The sequence below is a fragment of the Phodopus roborovskii genome, unplaced genomic scaffold, assembly GCF_943737965.1.
Source record: "Phodopus roborovskii unplaced genomic scaffold, PHOROB, whole genome shotgun sequence".
NCBI classification, from domain to species: domain Eukaryota; kingdom Metazoa; phylum Chordata; class Mammalia; order Rodentia; family Cricetidae; genus Phodopus; species Phodopus roborovskii.
Window position 1 is genome coordinate 8,746,015 of NW_026126651.1, and position 21,147 is coordinate 8,767,161.

The following is a 21,147-nucleotide window of genomic DNA, read 5'->3' on the forward strand; positions in this document are numbered from 1 at the left end:
TGTCAGATTCTGTTTGTGCAGTCTCACTAAAACCATAGTTTAAAATTTTTAATTTTGTTTGGGTGTTTGGCCTGCATGTATGTCTACGTATGTCTGTGCACTGCATGTGTGCCTGGTGCCCACAGAGGCCAGAAGAGGCTGCCCTAATTTTTTGGAACTGGAGATAGAGATAACAGTGGACTACCATGTTGTTGCTCAAATTGAACCTGGGTCTCTGGAAGAACAGCGGGTTCTTTCAGTAGCTGAGCCGTCTCTCCAGCCCCTACGGCCATCGGAACTGTTTTAAACTTCCTTCTTGTCGACCTCTGTGCCGGGCTGTGATGTGGGTGCTAGAGTGTGTGGCTGACACCAGGGTGGTGGCAGGGAGGCGTGCAGATGACCGTAGCCCATAAGCTCCACACTCTCCTTTTCTGCAGGGGCAAAGGTGATTATCACCGGCTGGGCCACGGATCTGATGACCATGTTCGGCGGCCTCGGCAGGTCCAGGGGCTGCAGGGGAAGAAAGTCATTGCCATTGCCACTGGCTCCCTGCACTGTGTGTGCTGCACAGAAGACGGTAGGTGCACGCCTCACATTACGGGCCTGTAACCCAGGTTGTCTAAAGCAGCGGTTCTCAGCCTGAGGCTGGTGACCACTTTGTGGTCCAACAACGCTTTCACAGGCGCTGCATATCAGATATTTACATTACGATTCACAATAGCGTTATGAAGTAGCAGTGACATAATTTCATGTTTGGGGATCAGCAGAGCGTGGGGAACTATGTCAGAGGGCCGCAGCATTGGAGAGGTTGAGGAGCACTGGTGTACGGTGATTTCTACTGTAGCTACAGAGGCTGAGGGTAGGGTTTGGCCCCGTTGTCTCAGTCCCCAGGGTTACACTCATGAGTATGTTGTGTTGTGTGTCTATGCAGAGAGGCCTGGGATACAGTCCACGGACTGGCATGCTGTGGGTCAGCCCTTGGGAACTCTATCCTGACAGGGTTCTCTCCTTCTCCAGGTGATGAGTAGGACTCCCTGAGCTCAAACTGTTTATATAATGGGGTCTGTGTGGTGCGTTCCTTCCTCCGGGGTCTGGAGCTAAGGATGTGCCAGGTGACTGATGTCCACCCCTGTGAAAATTCTAACTGTAGTGTGTAGTCATCGTCCCTGGAAAACAGCACTTGACACTTGTTTTCACACCTTAATAGTGGGACAGTAGTGTATTGTCCCCTTGTACCTGCTTTCCCTACCTTTGTCTGTCCCAGGGATCCCTCTTGGCTGGGGTGGCCCCGTGTCTTCTCCTTGCAGCAAACCATAGCTGTGAGTGGACTTCATGTTGAGACTTAGGAGAAAGCCCTACCAGGGGGCCATGGGAAGGTTTGAGGGCTTGGACACATAGTCGGAGGGGCCATCCAGATGGAGTCAGGGCTGTCGAGCAGCCTGGAAATTACTGTTGGTTAGTGGGAGTCTCAGCGGTCACTAGATCTTTCCGATCAGGAGACGGCAAGTCAGGGAGGTGGCACAGAGCGACCTTCTGAGTGACGTGCTCTGGGCCTGCTGCTGCTGACTTTCAGGTTGGGGGTAACAGTTGGCAAGTGCTGTGGGTCCAGAGACTGGGACCAGAACCAGCTGACAGCCAGCAAGGAAACAGAATTTCCATCCTATGAAGACGCAGTCATCCCAACAACTTGAGCAAGAAAACACCCCCCTAGGCCCTCCAGAAAGTGCAAGACCACAGGACTACTAAATGTGCTTTTAAGTCAGGAAAGCCATGAGGGTCTGCTGTGGTAGTGAGGGCTTTCTAGCTTGCACAGTCTTTCTAAGGTGTGTTCCCTTTGAATTCATTCACACTTGCATAAACATGTAGCTTTTAACTGAGTAAGCAACTAATATGGATTGTGACAAAATGACACTGTAGTTCTTGATGAACTTAGGACAGTTTTTAAATTAGATTTACTCATTTATTTTATGTCTGGCTGCAGTTTCCCTCCCCTCCCCCTCCCCCTCCCCTCCCCTCCCCCTCCCCTCCCCTCCCCCTCCCCTCCCCCTCATCCACTCTTCTGTTTCTGTTCAGGAAGGGGCAGGCCACCCACGGTGTCAACAAAAGCATGCCATACCAAACTGGGATAGGGCTAAGCGCCCCCCCCCCGTATTAAGGCTGGGTGAGGGAGCCCAGTATGAAGAATAGGTTCCAAAAGCCACTCTAAGCATTAGGGATAGGCCTGCTCCCAGTGCTGGGAACAGGGCATACCTTTTTAAAAAATCAAGTTCTTAAATTTAAATTGTGAACACTTTTATAGACCTCAGATCTTTATTCTGTCAAGAATGGGGTGAGGGATGAGCGCAGTGTGTTTTTAAGTAGCATGCACGTAGGAGTCTTGTGTTTGGCTGATTCTGGGTCTTTGAAATTGGAAACAAGTCAGGAGAGCGTGGCAGAGGACCGGGAGGGCCCTGAGTGTGCAGTCTCTGTGCACGAGGCACTGGCTGGCAGCCTCACTTGTTCTACAGAGCTCTGTCATGCATCTCTACCCCGTGCTGCTCCCTTGATCTTTTGGGATTTGGACTTTTCTCGTGGTTGCTCTGAAGATTCACCTACAGAGTTGGTTCTGGGTTTTCTTGTTGCTTTTGTTTGTTTGCTTGCTTTTTGTTTTTTGACATGGGGTTCATGTTGGCCAGGCTCGCCTCTAATGTGCTATGTAGCTGAGGATGACATTCAACTTCTTCCTCTCCTGCTTTCACCTCCCAGTGATGGGATCACGGTGTGTAGTGATGGGATCATGGTGTGTGGTGATGGATCACGGTGTGTAGTGATGGATCACGGTGTGTAGTGATGGATCACGGTGTGTAGTGATGGATCAGGGTGTGTAGTGATGGGATCACGGTGTGTAGTGATGGATCACGGTGTGTAGTGATGAGATCACGGTGTGTAGTGATGGATCAGGGTGTGTAGTGATGGGATCACGGTGTGTAGTGATGGATCACGGTGTGTGGTGATGGGATCACGGTGTGTAGTGATGGATCACGGTGTGTAGTGATGGATCAGGGTGTGTAGTGATGGATCACGGTGTATAGTGATGGATCACGGTGTGTAGTGATGGATCACGGTGTGTGGTGATGGATCACGGTGTGTGGTGATGGATCAGGGTGTGTAGTGATGGATCACGGTGTGTACGGTGTGTAGTGATGGATCAGGGTGTGTAGTGATGGATCACGGTGTGTAGTGATGGATCACGGTGTGTACGGTGTGTAGTGATGGATCAGGGTGTGTGGTGATGGATCACGGTGTGTAGTGATGGATCATGGTGTGTACGGTGTGTAGTGATGGATCACGGTGTGTAGTGATGGATCCGGTGTGTAGTGATGGATCACGGTGTGTAGTGATGAGATCACGGTGTGTAGTGATGGATCAGGGTGTGTAGTGATGGATCAAGGTGTGTAGTGATGGATCACGGTGGTAGGTGGACGCCACCACTGCCTACTCCCAGTATGTGCCCTTGATGGCTGTAAGGGTGGCACACGGGAGCAGTGCCAAAGATGAGCCCGTGCTGATGTGTACAGAAAAGGGCAGGGCTGATGGCCCAGGGCTCTGGCCCAGCAGCGACTCTCCAGGGAAGGCAAAGGCAGTCAAGCAGGAGCATGCTGGGGGTGGGGAGGTGGTCTCCCCGGTGCTGCACCCCCTGCCCCCACGATCCCAACCCAGCACCGCTGCAGCCAGCACTGGAGCAGCACAGCAGCTGGCGTGGAGGGCATGGTGCAACTGGTCCCAGGAACAGCCCCAGCTAACTGCCGCTGTACTGTGGTCCTGTCTGGAGCCTGCATGGGACCACTGTTCATGGTGGGATCCATAGCTACCACCCCTTGGAGTCAGCCTTCTGGTTTTTTCTCCCGTTTTCTGTTTTGTTTTTTTTTTTTTTTGTGAGTTTTTTTTTTTTTGGGGGGGGGGCGTTTCAAGACAGGGTTTCTCCATATTGTTTTAGAGCCTGTCCTGGCACTCGCAGGCTGGCCTCAAACTCACAGAGATCCACCTGTCTGTGCCTCCCTAGTGCTGGGATTAAAGACGTGTGCCACCAACTTCCGGCCCGGGTGATCATCTGTTAATCTGAGCTGCACCCAAGGAGTTCCTTAAGAACCTAGAGGTTCTTAGGATGGAAAATTGAGGCCGGAATTTTGGAGGGAACTTGGGAGTTGTGTATTCACAGGCTCTGGGAGGCTCAAGTGGTGTAGACACTGGATGTCCTTTATTTTTTCGTGTGATGTTGGATCTCCAGAAGATGGGAGGTAGATTTTGGACCCAGGAGTTCTTCAGGTCTGGCCATAGGTGTCATTGACTCAGGGAAGGCTTGAAGGTACCCAGGTGACCCACATCTGTAAGAATCTCAACTCAGGAGCTCTAGATCCTAGATGCTGGCTCCTAAAGACTGGAATCCCAGGTCCAGAGATACCAGGGCTAGGGTGCCTGGGTCTTGGGCTCCAGGTACCAGAGCCCAGAGTGGAGTGGATTGAGGGAGGGCCTTGGGGCCTGGAAAGGAAATTTAGATTCCTAGATGAAAAAGCAAAAACCAACCAACCAAACAAACAAAACAGGGCCTGGGAATGTGGAAAGTGGTGACAACCAGCCAAGCCTATATCTCCTTTTGACCAAGCCGCCTGGCTCTCTGGTTTGTTCTTAAGCCATCCTTTCACGTGACTTAAAGGTTTTTTTGGACCCGTCACTCATGTTAACACCAACTACTTGCTTAAGTTCTTGTCTGCCAGGCTTTTCCTCTGTGTAAATAGTTTGTAATTACTAAGTATCTATAAGGAAAATCACCCTATTTTGTTAGCTTATTGTTATCTTTTACTTGTCAGCACTGAGGGTTGAGTCGTTTACTTGTTTGTGTCTGTGTGGGACTCGTGGCTTCCTGACATAGTTCAGTACCATAGCTCATCCTGGCCTCCTCTCTGTCTACATATATACTCCTCCTTCTTTTAGTGATAACCCTGGATTCCATTAAATGCTGCTAGCTATGCTGATTTTCAAATGAGACCCTTTTTGGCTGGGTTTATCTCCTTATGTGCCTCATTACCAAATACATGCTTCTTGGTTCGTCTTTCGTATGTCTGTGCCCAACGCCTGCATCTGGCTGCTTCCTTAGAGAGCCCTTGTTTTTGTGTTTTGTTGTTATTGTTTTCCTTCCTTCCTTCCTTTTCTCCTTCTTTATTCTGTGTCTTTTATATCGTGTATCTTGATCACATTCATCTTCCTATCCCATTGCACCCACCCTCTGCCCCTGCTCACCCCCAATAAAATAAAAATAAAGAAGGAAAATAAAAGAAAAATTCAAAAGGGGAAAACTTAAAAACCTCATGAGGGCTGCGATGTGACACAGTGACTCCCTGAGTCCCTCGTGAGAGCTGCGATGTGACACAGTGACTCCCTGAGTCCCACTGGGACCCCTTGTCCACGTATCTTGCTATGTTCATTGCAAAGAGTCAGTGGTCTAGTTCGAGGCCTGTGGTTTCTACTACCCTGCTGATACTGGCCCTCACTGGGACTTCTGGACATCCTGTTGTTATCCTGCATTGTGGAGATCCTGCAGCTTTGGGTCCCTTCCCCTGCTCCAGCCGATCATGGATGGGGTGGATGTTGGGGTGGGCCAATCATATCCTTGGGTCTGGGCCAGGGGATCCCTTGGTTTTTCTTTAGAGAATGACATGTAGAAGATAGATTCAGGTGATGGGTACAGTCATTGAGATAGGGATGCATGCTCTCTGGGCCACCATATTGACTGGAGCCAGGAAACGTGTGTGAAAAGCACACACACCTGCACTTTGTGTCTGTGGTTGAGGATTGCATATGTGTTCCCTCAGTTCCATTCAGCATCACGGGGTACATTCTGCCTTGATTGCTTTTCACGTGTACAACTCCTTCCTCTTTTGGAGATAAATCTGGACCATTGTATCTCCCACGTAATAGTGTAGTCATTCTTCACTATGTGGCACACATCCTATAATTTTTGTTCTCGCTTTTGTGAGCTCTTGCTTTGTCACAGGCTGCCACACAGCTAGGGCCACCCCAGCGTGGAAGCATCCTTTTCTCAAACAGTGTCACCTCTCCAGGAATGTCTTCTGACAGTTAGTGCTCAGGCTCTCACCCTGTGCCTTTAGAACTGAATTCTTGGAGCTCGGGAAGCAGCCGGGCATGGACACATCGCTCTTGATCACAGAGCAATGCTACTCGAGAAAGTAACACTTAATGTTTGCATGACCCATCCATAGGGGACTGCATTTCTTGTATCCAGAGAACATAAACCTCGTATCTGCTCTACTCAACACACGACTTAACCCAAGACTGTTTTTGTGATAGTGCTTTACTGTTTAAGTTCAGCCCAAAGCTTAGGTCTAGGTTATAAACGACTGGGAAAGGGTTCATGTCCTTGAACAGATTTCTTCATCTTAAAAGCGGACTTTTCTTCCTTTGTTCAGCATTCAGGAGCTGTGTAAGTTTTTAGGACTGTGTCCTTAAGTTTCATGTTGCTCGTTCTCTGCCATTGCGTATGTGGTCCAGTGAACTAACCAATGGACTGGACCAGACTAGAGAAGGTGTGCTGGCCAGCAGGTCTATAGAGGGCTCTGGGAAATGTGCTTACGTCTGGATGTGTGATTAGTGTGTGATGACATTTGAGAAGCTGATGCTTAGCAAGGTGAACACCAAGACAAAACAGAAGGGCGGTGAGTACCGCCAGTGTGATGGGGAGACGCCGCCGGGGCTGTGCGCTCCCCGCTCCCCGCTCCTCTCATCTGAGCTCTTCCCGTTTACTCCGTTTAGGTGAAGTTTACACATGGGGTGACAATGATGAGGGCCAGCTGGGAGATGGAACAACAAATGCTATTCAGAGACCTCGTTTGGTGGCCGCCCTTCAGGGCAAGAAGGTCAACCGTGTGGCCTGTGGTTCTGCACACACCCTTTCCTGGTCAACCAGCAAGCCAGCCAGCGCCGGCAAGCTTCCTGCACAGGTCAGTGCCATGTGGGTAGGTACGTGTGCCGGAGTGGAGCTCACTGTTAGTGTTCACCATCATGCAGGTGCAGCAGCGTACGGCTCATGACTGAACTGTGCGTTTATAGAGGTGTTTTGCTGTAATGCCACAGAACAGTGGCACTGATAACTGTAGTATTGGGCTGGGAGCATAGCTCAGTGTAGCATGCCCACTCAATTGTCATATGGGGACCCTGGGATCAATCCTCGCAGAGCAAGAAAGGGTAGACAAAAAGAACCTTAATATTCACACTAGCCAGTAAGCTGCACAGAATAGCTGGTAATGTAAGTGGCCTACATGTTGCTTGGTAAATGTATTTCTGTAAACTAATACCTTTAACATGCTTCGATGTTTACGTTATTTGTCCCAGTAATCAAGCTAGCTAGAAAGAACACGGGGAGTCGTACAGACTAATCTCTGAAATCATAAGGCTGTGTTTTAGCTTTCTGTGCGTTTGCCACTTGGTAGACTCAGTGAGCCTTGGATGTTGCAGGTGCCCATGGAGTACAACCACTTGCAGGAGATCCCCATCATTGCCCTAAGGAACCGACTGCTGCTGCTGCACCACATCTCAGAGCTCTTCTGTCCCTGCATCCCCATGTTTGACCTGGAGGGCTCTCTTGACGAAACAGGGCTCGGGCCTTCAGTTGGGTTTGACACTCTTCGAGGGATCTTGATATCTCAGGGAAAGGTACTTTGTAGCAGTCTGGGGCACAGGGGCACTGTTACCCTCAGCAGCTCTTACTCAACAAAGATTCTTACTCTGGGATTATAGATACAGACCTTATTTCATTCGGCAAATGGTCTTTCAGTGTGTCCTTCGTGACAGCCAGTTCTAAGTACTCTGAACATGTTTGTTTAAAAAGCAAAACAAAACAAAAAGCAACCAAAAAAGAAAGGAAGAAAGAAAGGAAGGAAGGAAGGAAGGAAGGAAGAAAGGAAGAAAGGAAGAAAGAGAAAACCCCACGAAGGCAAGCCTTGTGCAGGTGGTTTTCTCTGCCTGCCTGACCCTGAGGGTTTGTGGTCAGTTCTGCTGACACAGGAGGGGAAAATCCTTAGGTCAGGCTGGGTCCCAGAGAAGCTCTGTGCCAGGTTTTGGAGGAGGCGATCCTTGCAGGCTGATTTAACAGGGACAGCGAAAATGAGGAATGCTGCCATCTAGCGGTCACAGGATGGATTTTGACCTATTGACATTTTTGTTAATCAGGGCTTCCTCCAAGGGAGGTCAGGCTGAGAAGTACAAGGGTAAGCTGCTGAATGTCTGGTGGCAGCTTAATGTGATCTTAGCAGGGACTCACTGCATAGCAGGCAGGCATAGAGCTTTGCGTATGAAAAAGATCACAGAAGGTGAGCGAAAGGCCTTCCTACCCCGAAGGGCTGTGATTCTTTGATGTATGCTACCAAGGAGTAAAGTCTATTCTTATTGATAAGTTTAGCTGTTCTAGAGTATATCCAAACATTTCCTCTCTTTTACGATGGGCTTTGTTTTACTGAGCAGGAGGGAATTTTATGTGCATTGTGCCTGAGGGTGCTGAGCAGTAAAGATGGTGTTTAAGGGAAGATGGTTTCTGTGCTGGTAGGTGCAGGAAGAAACCTAATTTCAACTATTTTTCCAGTAAGTAAAAAAGATAGCAAAGTTGATTTTGTCCTTTTTACTTTGTTTCATCTTTCAAAGAGAGGGCAGTAGGCAGCAAAGGGGAATGACGTAAGCGGCAGGCTGCACTCTGTATGAAGTGATTTGAGTATGCCTCCTACAGGCTGCGGGAACCCACATTGGGGTTTCTACAGTGAGGCAGAAAAGTGGAGGGCAGTAGACACTGGGTGTCGGAAGACCCCAGCAGCCGAGAGCCTCTACTAGATGGCCCTGGATGGGTGTTACAGGAGACATGCAGAGGTAGGGAGTCTTACTGTTTCTGACTCAGTGCCAGTGAGGAATTGGGTGTGGTGATAAATACATATAGTCCCAGACCTTGGGGGTGTAGGCAGGAGAATTGTGAGTTTGAAACCATCCTAGCTTACATAATGAGTTCAGGGCCAGTGTACAGGAGTTGTAAGACCTTTTCTTGAACAAACAAAGCAGAGCACTTCCAACAGTGCTACTAGAGGGGGTCTGGGCATCCAGGGGTTCAGAGCTCTCTTGGGGGAGGGACTTGGCCACAGGCGTGAGTAGGGCTTCCAGGAAGGCACGTGGAGGCGAGGCTGTGCATAAGGCACGGCGTTAGATGCTTTTCTACGACCAAACCCAAGTCTTCTCTTCCTGTTAGTGTCCTGGGGTTGCTTTATGTCCCTATCCCTGCTGTCATGGGTTGGAATTCTTAAGAGTCTGATCTCGAAGGGGGGCTTAGGATCTGCAGGAGGCCCTGTGATTCTACAGCTCTTCCCCTCCCCAGCTCTGAAAAGGGGTACTGTTGCCCCTTAGCCAGGAGGCCTGACATCCACTATTGGCTCTGTTTCCTTTGAATGCCCCTCAAGTGCCCCTTCCTGGATGATGAACACACCCTTAGTGTGGTACCCACGCTTGTTCTGGCGTCTTCGCTGGTTTCTTGGGTGTTGCCCCACCCCTCACCCCCCAGGTCTGGATGGACCGGTGAGTTCTTGACTCACAGCTGCTCTGACGCAGTAAGGAAGTTCAGCATCAGACCCCGCCGCTATTGCACGTGTAGTTTGGCAGGGGAGTCTCGGTCTTGTAGCCCTCCTGTCTGCTCTTCCTGAGAGAATTGCTTCTTTGCTCACCTGTCAGTCATGCTCACAAACTCTCTAGTTCTGGATACAGTCTCCTAGACGACGTGGCTCTATCTCATACCCTGAGAAGGGCAGCCATTTGGTCTTCTTAAGGAAGTCTGACTTTCAGAATTTAGAGGGTGTAAAATGGTGGCATGGTTCCTCTTAGCATGCCGATTTCTACTTACGACTAAACTCTGTTTTTCACCTTTTAGGAAGCAGCTTTCCGAAAAGTAGTGCAAGCAACTATGGTGCGAGATCGCCAGCACGGTCCTGTGGTGGAGCTGAACCGCATCCAGGTAGCTGCCTCCCCCAGCCTGACAGTTGTACAGGTGATGCTTCCGTGGAGCAAGAGGGGCCCCGCACTGCTAGGCTTGAGGAGCCGGCTTCCTGTGTATAGTGCTCTGTGATGCAGGAGGCTTTCGGAGGGCGTGGGGTTGTGTATGTGCAAATACGAAAGATTTGCTTTTCATAACCCAAAAGCACAGGCAAAGAGACGTTTGAAAAGGTAAAGTGAGGGGCAGCTGCATTTTCCCCACGAGGTGACAATGCCCACTCCCCTTTGTGACCTTTGCATGTTTGTTACAAGCAAAGCTAGGTCACTCTCGTGTAACTTGTGGGTTTGTGTTGTTTTTTTTATAACATGGAACACTTCACATTCCTTGGAGCCTTGTGACCTCCCGACTCTGAGTTTTGCAGTTTAGTAAAGCGGTATTGGAAAGGGGAGAACAGGCCATTTCTGAGTTAACACTGCTTCCAAGCACACATAAACTTAAACTTTACGAATGTTAATTAAAAATACAGAGGGATCCCAGTTAGTGATTGTGATAGTGCATGGCATTTGACATTTAGCACGCAAATGAAATTAGCCTCGCCTCTTGGATCAGAAACGCAGCCATGAAGAACAAATTCTTTGTTACTCAACCTTTGTATTAACACATGATTTTTATCCTGATGTTGAGTGCTTGACAAGAATTTTTTCTGAATTGTACTTGGGGGCATTTTGAGTGAAGAGATCAAACTCTCGTCCTTTGTTGGACAGCACATGTGACCACATTGGTGGAATGGAGTCTCTAGGGATGACCGTCACAGTACCTAGTGCTAACTGTAAGTTGGTCATCTAGTCCCACAGATAAATGGCTGTTTAATCAGGGCCATGAGAAAGCTTTTATTCCCCACCTTGGATGACGTGCGTGCTGAAGCTTGCAAGGACAAGGAAAGCTGTACATCCCCGGGTCAGGTTCCTGTCTCAGGCAGACCCACAGGCTCCTTGGAGCCAGGAGTCCTTCCGTGCACGTGCTGCTTGCTGTCTTTTTTCCTTGTAGATTTTCAGTGCATGCTTCCTGTTTGTCCTTATGTCCATGATTCTGTCTTTAAAGATGTTCAGTATGTTAAAAGAAAAACTGACAGATTGTAAAAGAAAACATACACACACACACAAACACATACATATAGACAGACACACAGACAGACACACACACACAGACAGACAGACAGACATACACATACATACAGACACACATACAGACACACACACACTCTCACACACACGCATGCACACACATACACAGACACACACATAGACAGACACACACACACACACACACACACACACACACACACACACACAGACCATGTGCAGTGTAGACTGACGTCTGGGGCTCCTCCATCATCTGTAGTCTTTGGGCACCAGAGCTTATAGTATGATCTCTGAAGGGTTGAAAGTTCCTCAAATGTTGGGGTAAAATTGTTTTTGTACTAAACTCAGACTCTTGGGGTAAAGATTTAGTAGGTCTAAGGTGAATTCAAGATGCCAGCACTGAGTCACAGTGGCCATGCGATACCTCTCCCTCCCTGAGTTGACATGTAAAATGATGCTACACGTCACCAGGTCCCTGAAGATTAACACTGCCCACTGGAAAGGACCAAGAGCTGTAAGCACACAGGTTGTCTTCCTAGCCAGGGCTCCTTTTCTTTTGTATAATGAGCTTCAGCCACCACCCCGATTGAGATTGACTCGCTTAGACTCCCTCCCTCCCTCTCCTGCCGAACCCTGCTTCTTTCCTGCAAGTCCCTCTGTGCTCTGGGGCTTTGATATTCGTGTGTCCCACGGAATTTAATTTGTACTATTTACTGGATCACTGGGCAGTTTACCAGGTGTCAGTGGCTGTCGCCTTGAAGAAAGTGACACCCTCTGATTCTAGTAACCCTGAGGGTCAATATACTCTCAGGGAGAGTTGGGGCCTTGAGCCCCTGTGGAGTTTTTATTGTTATGAAAATAACGCTCTTTGATACCGGGAAATTGTGAAGATTCAGTACCAGTATCCAAAACAAATATTTAGCATGATTTTTTCTTTTTGGTCGATGGGTGAAGGTTGTCTTGGGGATGTTATGACAGTGTCTTTCTGTGTATAATTGTGTATAATTCAAACTGGCCTCAGGCTCCTACTTTCGCCTGCCAAGTGCTGGGATTATAGCGAACCACTCCTGCTTCAAATTACTTTTTAAATTTACTACAGAGTTAACTCAGATTGGGAAAATTCAAAATAAAGTCAGCCAACATCACCGGTGCTTCTGTCCAGAGAAAGCGCCGCCTATGTGTAGGTCTGTCTCCTGCCAGTGCTTGCACATGCGTCTGCACGGTACCTTTTTTTTTTTTTGTAGACAAACAGGCAGCTGGGCTCCAGCTGGCGCTTTTCCGTGGCGGTTCTGTGGCAGCTCTGTCGCTGTGGGCATTCTCCTTTGTCTTTCTGAAGCTAGTCTCCTCTGGAGAGTATGAATCCCTTCCAGGGTCGCCGTGCGGTAGACTGAGTGTGTGACCAGAGAAAAGGCCATTTTGTAGGAAGTTACGGTTTTTGTTGTCCTTTGTCTTAGATTTATGGTCTTAATTGTGGTTCCTTGTGCTGTTGAAGAAAGCTAGCAGTTTAAGCTTGACCTGGGAGTCACAAAAGTTGGCTGGGGATGGTGAGGTTTTGCTGGAGGACTCATAATAAAAAGCTTAGCTTGTTGTCACCACCTCACAGCAAGTGGCTGAGTCTAGAAACTGTAGAAGGGTCAAAGTCTGCGTCAGCATCAGGTTTTGGTCTTACCTCCCTGGTGTTAGTGTGGGGTAAGAGCCGGGGTCACAGAGAGAGTGCAGTGGGAACAGGTATAGTGGCCTAGAGTCGCACAGAGGTCAGCACAGTGAACAAACAGGGAATTTGTCACCATGGCTGAGTAGTATTTCCAGCCTTGGCCTTTAGAGAAACTTGGTTTAAGATGTGAATGTCTGTCTCAGTCCGCAGGAAGCACTGTGTAGTGAAGTTGGCAGTTGTAGTCATTGATGCTGCCCAGTGTGAAAATCCACACAAAGGCAGTGTTGCTGGATCCGGTTTTAGCACCTTGCTTCCAGCCCTTTGTAAACAGTGACGGTGGCATGTGTCGTTGTTGAAAGTATGTTCAGATGCAACAAGTAAGCCGCCGCGCTGTGTCACTAATGACCCAGAGGCTAGGTGACCTCAGGTATTGAGAGTGGAGTGGCCCGGACCGCTTTGTTTGTGTAGAGACAGCTTTGCCTGCAGCAGAGATCTGTGCGCTTCAAGTCCTAGCACACGGGCGCTGTGGCAGGGAAGCTGCAAAGTTCGGTACTGTCTTAGAACTGGAGCTTTGGGAAGCCTGGAGTGAGGTGCAGGGTCACAGGCAGAGCCCATCTGTCTCTGTGGGAACCGCCCACCATGTGTTTGCTAGAGATAGTGAAGTAATTGCTCCTCCTTGTGGGACCTGCTCTGGCAGAGGCCATCCAGGTGACGGAGGGGCCAAAGTGTTGGGAGGCGGTAAGGCGGGCCAGTGTCCGGGGCAGGGAGGGTCTCTGAGTATGGAGTGAAGGGGAGGGGTTTCGAGGATCCTACAGGCAGATTTCCCCTCAGCTGCTTCCAAGCTGTGTGTTTTCTGCTGCTGGGCATCTCACGCTTTCATTCTTCCTCTCTCTAGGTTAAGCGCTCGAGAAGTAAAGGTGGCTTAGCCGGTCCGGATGGCACCAAGTCTGTCTTTGGGCAGATGTGCGCTAAGATGAGTTCCTTCAGTCCTGACAGCCTGCTGCTTCCTCACCGAGTCTGGAAAGTCAAGTTTGTGGGTGAGATCTGGCTGTGCATGCTCTGAAGAATGTAGCTGCTCTAGCTGCTCGGGGCAGGGGCCGGGCGTGGCAAGCAGAATGGTGCATCTGCAGCAGGTGCAGAGCAGCCACGCAGCCCCTGCTGGTGCAGTTCCTGCAGGCGGGGTTGGGTGGCCTGTGTGTGTCGATGACGACGACTCTCTTTTCCTTCCAGGTGAATCTGTGGATGACTGTGGGGGTGGCTACAGCGAGTCCATAGCAGAGATTTGTGAGGAGCTACAGAACGGACTCACTCCCCTTCTGATTGTGACTCCCAATGGCAGGGATGAGTCCGGCGCCAACAGAGACTGTTACCTGTTGAACCCTGCCACCCGGGCACCTGTGCACCGCAGCATGCTCCGCTTCCTGGGTGGGCATCTCAGCTGTCTGTCATACGGCCCCGGAGGGCCTGGGCCACCCTTACGTTACTGTAGCATCTCTTACCTACCTCAAGTCAACAGTGAATGGAAGTGATGCGTAGCCATTTTGATGCATCTTACCAACATTATTATATTCATTTTTACTCTTAGCGTTAAGGACTTGATAGTGGTAAGCCATCAGAAGTTACGGCCATTCTGTGTACAGAGTTTGGCAGTGTGGAACTGCTCGGGGCTAGATGCCTTCTTTGGCTCGAAGAGGATCTGAAATACTAGGTTTGCATTCTAACATATGTGAGACTCAGGAGTGCATGGAAAGAGATGGCCTTTGCAGAAGACCTGTCCCTCTCAGGGTGCGTCTTCACCTACCACTACCCCTTAGCTACATATCCACCTTCTTGGAAGAACATCCATCTCTTTGCTTTGCCCTCAAAGGGACAAGAGTTGGCTTAACTCTGTGTACGAAAAGAATATGAAGAGTTAGAAACTTGCCTGGTAGGAAGAAAAGGAATTGAGTTTTGTGTAGGGCATGCTGTTTTAGAGTGCGCCTAGCTCTCAGTTTGGGCGGTACTGCTTTAGAAGGCTCCATGCTCTCGGTGCAGAGCTGATATGAAGGCACGTTTGAATAAGTGAGGAGCAGCTTCTCATCCGTCCCAAGCTTTCTGACCTTGTGTTTTGAACGAGCAGGGGTGTTACTGGGCATTGCCATCCGAACCGGGAGTCCTCTGAGCCTGAATCTCGCTGAGCCTGTGTGGAAGCAGCTGGCTGGGATGAGCCTCACCATCGCAGACCTCAGTGAGGTGATTCAGCTGGGCTGTGGGTCTTGTTAAGGGGCTTGGGCTCTTGTGGGTATCTGACCTAACACGCGTGCGTATAAGAAGGCAGCTGGCCTCTGACCACTCTGTAGTGCACAGAAAAGTGTGAGAGGGTCGGTGTGCTGTGCACTGTGTCTGCAGCTGATGTGTCTGACAGACAAGGCGCCACACCCCAGGCTACCGGGAACAGGACAGTCACAGCCTGCTGTCCCTTACCTACCTTCACTCTGTGCCCTTCAGGATTTAGGAGAGTGTCTGTCGCCCACCAGTTACAGTTCTTTTCTCAGCGGTTAATTTAAGAACTCTCTGGGTCTATCTTTAGCTCCTTGGGTGAAGTACTTCCTTGTAGAAATCTTTTGTGTGTGGGGGGGAGGTGGGGGTGGGGCACCTGCTGTATCTTTCCATGTGTCCCAGAGGCACTCAGAGGCAGATGAAGTCAGACATGGCTGGGCGTGCTTGCAGTGGACTGGGCTCTGTAGTTGGGGACAACTACAGAGTTAGCCTGTGTACTGTATTTCTCTTTGACAGGTTGATAAAGATTTTATTCCTGGGCTCATGTACATTCGTGACAATGAAGCCACTTCAGAGGAGTTTGAGGCCATGAGCCTGCCCTTCACAGTGCCGAGTGCCAGCGGCCAGGACATCCAACTAAGCTCCAAGCACACACACATTACTCTGGACAATCGTGCAGAGTATGTCCGGCTGGCAATAAACTACAGGTTTGTGATCATGTGTCCTTCAAATTGCTTTCACTTAATAAATTGCAAAAGTAACAGATTATAGTTACTTGGGTATTTACATTTTTCCGGACATATCCTATATAAAAAGATGCTAATTTTTCTTCAGCTATTGCTGATCTTGTTATGAATTCTATATGGTGGCTAGTGTTCAGAGTAGTTGTTCCTGCCTCCTGAAATGTCTAGGTTTCGGTAGAATAGAGGGGTAAATATCCCCCGGGGATGTGAGGCCTCTCTGTGCCCTGCTATACTTCCCTTGTCAGCTCCTCAGGGACAGGGACGTAGATGGGGCCTGCACCGACCTAAGCGAGCCTGTACTGTGAAGTCACAGCACGGCCGGCGAGTGTGTGGCCATAGTTAACCGTGAAGGCTGTGGCCTGTGCGCCACTTCAGGTGAACTCAGGAGAAGAGCATCACCCAGAGCCCTCCTGTCAGGCCTCCCCCGTGCTGTGTGTGGTAGCGGTACTGTGTGTAAAGCTTGGTGCCAGCAGAACAGGGTCCCAGGAAATGTAAGCACACGTGTAAGGAAGGTTTGGTGTTTTGTTTTGTTTTGTTTTGTTTTGTTTGAAGACTTCATGAATTCGATGAGCAAGTGGCTGCCGTCCGGGAAGGGATGGCCCGAGTCGTGCCTGTACCTCTTCTCTCTCTCTTCACTGGGTACGAGCTGGAGACGATGGTATGTGGCTGCTTTGTGCTGCCTAGAACTGCCTTGGTACACCCGCCCACTGTTACTTGATCTGTTACTTAAAACCTGGCGTCTGGAACGGTAAGACTTGCCTATGACTGTCTCCCTGCCTGCCCACTATATATTGAGGTTCAGCGTGGTGCTCTAGTTCACCTCGGTCTGCAGGAACATTATTAGAGAGAGGGAAAGGGGCTAGCGTGTTGGAATGGGAAAAGGTGGCTGTAAGCCTGCTCTAACGGGGCGTCTTTCCCAGGTGTGCGGGAGCCCCGACATCCCTCTGCATCTGCTAAAGTCGGTGGCAACGTATAAAGGGATTGAACCTTCTGCGTCCTTGGTCCAGTGGTTCTGGGAGGTGATGGAGTCTTTCTCTAACACCGAACGCTCCCTCTTCCTTCGCTTCGTGTGGGGTCGGACAAGGCTGCCCAGGACCATTGCTGACTTCCGGGGTAGAGACTTTGTCATCCAGGTATGCTCCTCACCAGGATTGCAAGGCACCGTATTTTCACGGTATAAGTGTCCTGCCCCTTGTGTGTACTCTGCTGCAGAGCAGTTGAGAAAACAGAGTTTATCAAATGAAATGGAAAATACCTAACTTCTGTAATTGAAATCTTAAAATTTTAGAATTACAGATCTTGAATGCCAATGCAAAGTGTATGAAAGCTATAATCAGAGCATGCTAGTGTTATACCAGCATATAGATTTTGAGCACGCCTGTCTCATAAAGCATTGTTTGATTTTCTGCTTGGATCAGGTAGATCACTAAATATTTTGCCCACTATTAGCTGAGAAAAACGAGACTGCTCATTTATTACAGAACAGGTTTTCTTTGTCTGAGAACTCAATAGTCTGATGATTTAGACAAGCTCAGCTTATCTTTTACAGTCACTGAGGTGGGCAAACCTGACCTAACAACTCTTCTTTGTCCTGGTAGCAGTAGCGTGGAGGCACATCTGTGGCCAGGGTTACCAAAATTCCCATCTTTCAGGAACATTTTTGGTAGCAAACAGTTTTTTTTTTTTTTTTTTTTTTTTTTTTTTTTCTCTTAAAACAATGAAGAATCCATTTTTGCTGCTTGGTATCTTGATCCAAAAGTGGGCTGAGGCTCTTAGGAAGAGCATCTTCCGGTGGTCGCGTGCCCCGTTCCCTGACTGGTGTCAGCTAGTGACCGGGTTCTGCTCGCCATCAGGAGGTGCTGGGCCAGACTGTCCCATTGGCCGCCTGCATGGGCCTGCTCGGTGACGATCGGGATGCTGCTTTCAATGAAGGCCCGAGGGATGGCTTACTTTTTTTTAATTTCTAAAATTAGAGTCTACATTTTCTTATATTTTTATTTATAGCCAAATATATAGTTTCTATAAGAATGAAGTGAACATAATAAAATAAACTCAAGAGTTTTACTCATCCTAACACTCTTACTTAATATTTTCTACCAACAGGTCCTGGATAAATACAACCCTCCTGACCACTTCCTTCCTGAGTCCTACACGTGTTTCTTTCTGCTAAAGTTGCCCAGGTATTCCTGTAAGCAGGTGCTTGAGGAAAAGCTGAAATACGCCATCCACTTCTGCAAGTCCATAGACACAGATGACTATGCTCGCATAGCTCTCACGGGAGAGCCAGCTGCCGACGACAGCAGTGAGGGCTCAGATAATGAGGATGCAGACTCCTTCGCTTCAGACTCTACCCAGGATTACTTGACAGGACACTAAGATGGGGATGTCATCGGGAAGAGATGCTGTTGGACAGTTAGCAAGGGCACTGCTGTGTAAATTGTAAATGTCGAGTGCATTGGGGAGGGACACCCTCATTGAAACGTTGGAAGAGAGCCCCTGGCGTCTGAGCTGAGGCTGTGTGGGAGGACGATGGAAGACCAGCCTGTGCGTGCGGGACACTGTGGGGCTCTTGTCCCCCACGGTGCTGCATCACCTATAGGACCCAGAGTTTACTGCAGTGGAAATGTTTATACGGACACACAACAGCATCACACAAAGACGCCTTTCTGCTTGTGGGTGCAGTGACAACCCCTTTTTCCTTCGCAGGGTCATCTTCATTGTATATTGGAAATCATATTATAAATATTTCAACTAATTTTACCCTGAGTTTGTTTATTAAAAGCTTTTTGAACATTAAATTATTATTTCTTGGATGCATTCAGAAGTGACTAAAATCAGAACAGAAAACAAAAATGCCATTCATCCCCCCTTTCCCTAGGTGTACCATTTTAGCTTATGCATTATGTGATTGGAATTGAGGCATTTTGGTGGACAGTATGATAATTTCTATCATGGAAAGTGTACTATATTTAATGCTTGTGTCATGTATATGCCAAAATTTTAACTCCTTATAAATAAAACATGTGTCACAAAATTGTAGGCTGAGCTTTCTTAACCAGTTAGGCTAGCGCATGTGGATCTGTTACAATCAAACCATACCCAGTGACAACGCACCGAAGCGTTTACTAGGGTAGAAAGCAGCTGCTGTCAAAGCTCCCTCCTCCCCCACTCTCTCCAGACGTGCCCTAATGCCCAGTCCCCAGGCCTATGCCACCGGCCTGGGTCAAGTGCACCCTGGGTCCTATTGGCCACTGGGTAGGAACTGCTGTGTATGCCTGGTAAGCTCTCTGCAAAGCAGAGAATAGGGAGCGTTGTAGAACTGGCAGGCAGGTAGGCAGGCCTAGTACACTAGTTCTTGAGACCTGGTACCTGATGATGGAGGCAAAATTTTGTAGTTCATGTTGGAAGGCAATTTTTGCAAAAATAAATTGTAAACTAAGACTGAGATGCCTTTGAATTTTAGTCACAGGTTCTTCCTTTTGGCCAGGACAACTACATCTTAATTTTAACTTTTAACCTCATCCAACTTAAAATGAGGTCAGTGAAAATTTGTGCAGAAAAACCTATGGTAGCAAAGTGGGCCATCTGAGAGGACAGCTCTTTAGTCACACTTGACAGTGTGTTGTGAGGCTCACCAGTATCTTGAATTGTGGATTACTTGCCTATTGTGTGTGTGTGTGTGTGTGTGTGTGTGAACTAATAAAGTGACAGTAGATTACTTATTTAAAATAATATAAACTAGCAATCTGCTTGAATTCATAAGAAGTGTGGTCAGTACCTGTAATAATCTATTTTCTGTTATTTTTTTTTTTTTTAACAAAATACCTGAAGCTGACTTAGAGTGAGCCTTTAATCCTGGCACTCGGGAGCCTGAGGCAGGAGGATCGTGGATGTGAGGTCAGCTCGGGCTACTGATTGAGAACTGTCATGACTTTTCCTGAGGAGATGTAAAGATAATTCCATTCATCTCAGGTAGACACCAACAGACTAAAGGTCCGATCAGCCCAGGTTGGTAAACTGGAGAGTTTGTGACAGGAGTCAGCGTGCACTACTGGAAGGAACTACACCACTGACTGGGAAGTCCCCTGGGCAGGTTGTGGGCAACCGCAACCCTGAAGAGCATAGCAGCATGGGCTGCTCTGTGCGAGTCGCCTGCTGTCCTGTGGGAAATCACTCTGGCCAAAAACAAGCGGGGAGGAGAGGTCTTATTCCACCTTCCAGAGTCATCATCTAGGGAAGCCGAAGCTTGCTTTCAGGCCCATATTAGCTGCCTTTCAAGTCTACCTGCGTAGGGATGGTACCCACTCACAGTGGGCTGGGTCCTCTTGCGTCAATTAGCATTCCAGAAAATGCCATAGCCCAGTCAGATGAAGGCGGTTTCTTAATTGAGGGTCCTACTTCCCGGGATGTGTCAAAATGACAGCCAAGAACAGCCATCACACCTGGGCAACCTAAAGGAAGCTCCATTACTGAAGAGTCCCTCCAGGTGACGGTTTGCCTCTTACATAACCTAGCAGAATGGAGAAGTCCCATTAGGATCTTATTTGTAAACCCTGCTGGTACCCATGAGTGAGTTAGTCCTAATCTCATGAGGATAATTACAGCTACTCTGAGTCAGTCTGGAGGAAATATACACAGACGCTCCATCTTCCTCCAGCTCTTACATTTTTTTTTCCTACCCGTTCTTTTGCAGGTGAGTCTTGATGTGGGTACAGGGTGGTAAGATTCTTTTCTTCGTTTATGGTTGGACGTTGGGCTGCAATGGTACAGCAAAACTGCGACTGTGCCTGCAGTACCTGCCACCAGTTGTTACTGTAAGGTACCTCCTTCCACTGCGGCTGACAGCAAGCTATATATAGCTATGGGCGTAAACGGAAGTCTAGAAAATAATTTGATAACACCTGCTTAACAAGACGATAGCCATAGCCATCTCACAGGACATTAGGATTCCCCACCTCGGGTTTGCAGTGCCAAACACCAGTCCCTCCTGTGGAGCTGGCTTTTAACTATAGCTGGGAAGGAATGCTAGCTCTATCGCAGCAGCAGGAGCATCTTGCAAGACGTGGTAGCAGTGCCCACAGCCAAGCTGGGCACTGGCGACGATCCTCCTGCAGCCTGTATGCCATCTTCTGGCACTGCAAGTACCAGCCAGTAGGGAGCGTCTAGCTCAGTCCCAGCCTGATTTTTCTCTTACATCCCGCCGTATCGTGTCTTTGCTGATAGAGTGTGTCCAGGGTTCCGAAAGGTCCATTCCACACAAGTGAGGATTGGCTTGGGGGCTGAAGCATCCCCTGGGTAACTTACACTACTGAAAGGCCCCCTCCAGGTAATTGCTCCTCTCCCGTACCGGAGCGG

At 48.8% G+C, this 21,147-nt stretch overlaps 1 protein-coding gene across 1 annotated transcript in view; it reads left to right on the forward strand.

The window, feature by feature from the left end:
* Herc2 (HECT and RLD domain containing E3 ubiquitin protein ligase 2) overlaps positions 1-18,826 on the forward strand; it is a 147,309-nt gene extending 128,483 nt beyond the window's left edge. Inside the window, exons 82-92 of the mRNA XM_051174266.1 lie at positions 417-556; positions 6,787-6,974; positions 7,489-7,686; positions 9,932-10,015; positions 13,686-13,827; positions 14,021-14,215; positions 14,910-15,022; positions 15,566-15,756; positions 16,345-16,450; positions 16,713-16,925; positions 17,896-18,826. Coding sequence (XP_051030223.1) covers positions 417-556; positions 6,787-6,974; positions 7,489-7,686; positions 9,932-10,015; positions 13,686-13,827; positions 14,021-14,215; positions 14,910-15,022; positions 15,566-15,756; positions 16,345-16,450; positions 16,713-16,925; positions 17,896-18,168 — 1,843 coding nt within the window. The 3' untranslated portion in view covers positions 18,169-18,826. The remainder of the gene's footprint in view (positions 1-416; positions 557-6,786; positions 6,975-7,488; positions 7,687-9,931; positions 10,016-13,685; positions 13,828-14,020; positions 14,216-14,909; positions 15,023-15,565; positions 15,757-16,344; positions 16,451-16,712; positions 16,926-17,895) is intronic.
* The last annotated feature ends 2,321 nt before the right edge of the window (positions 18,827-21,147 follow it).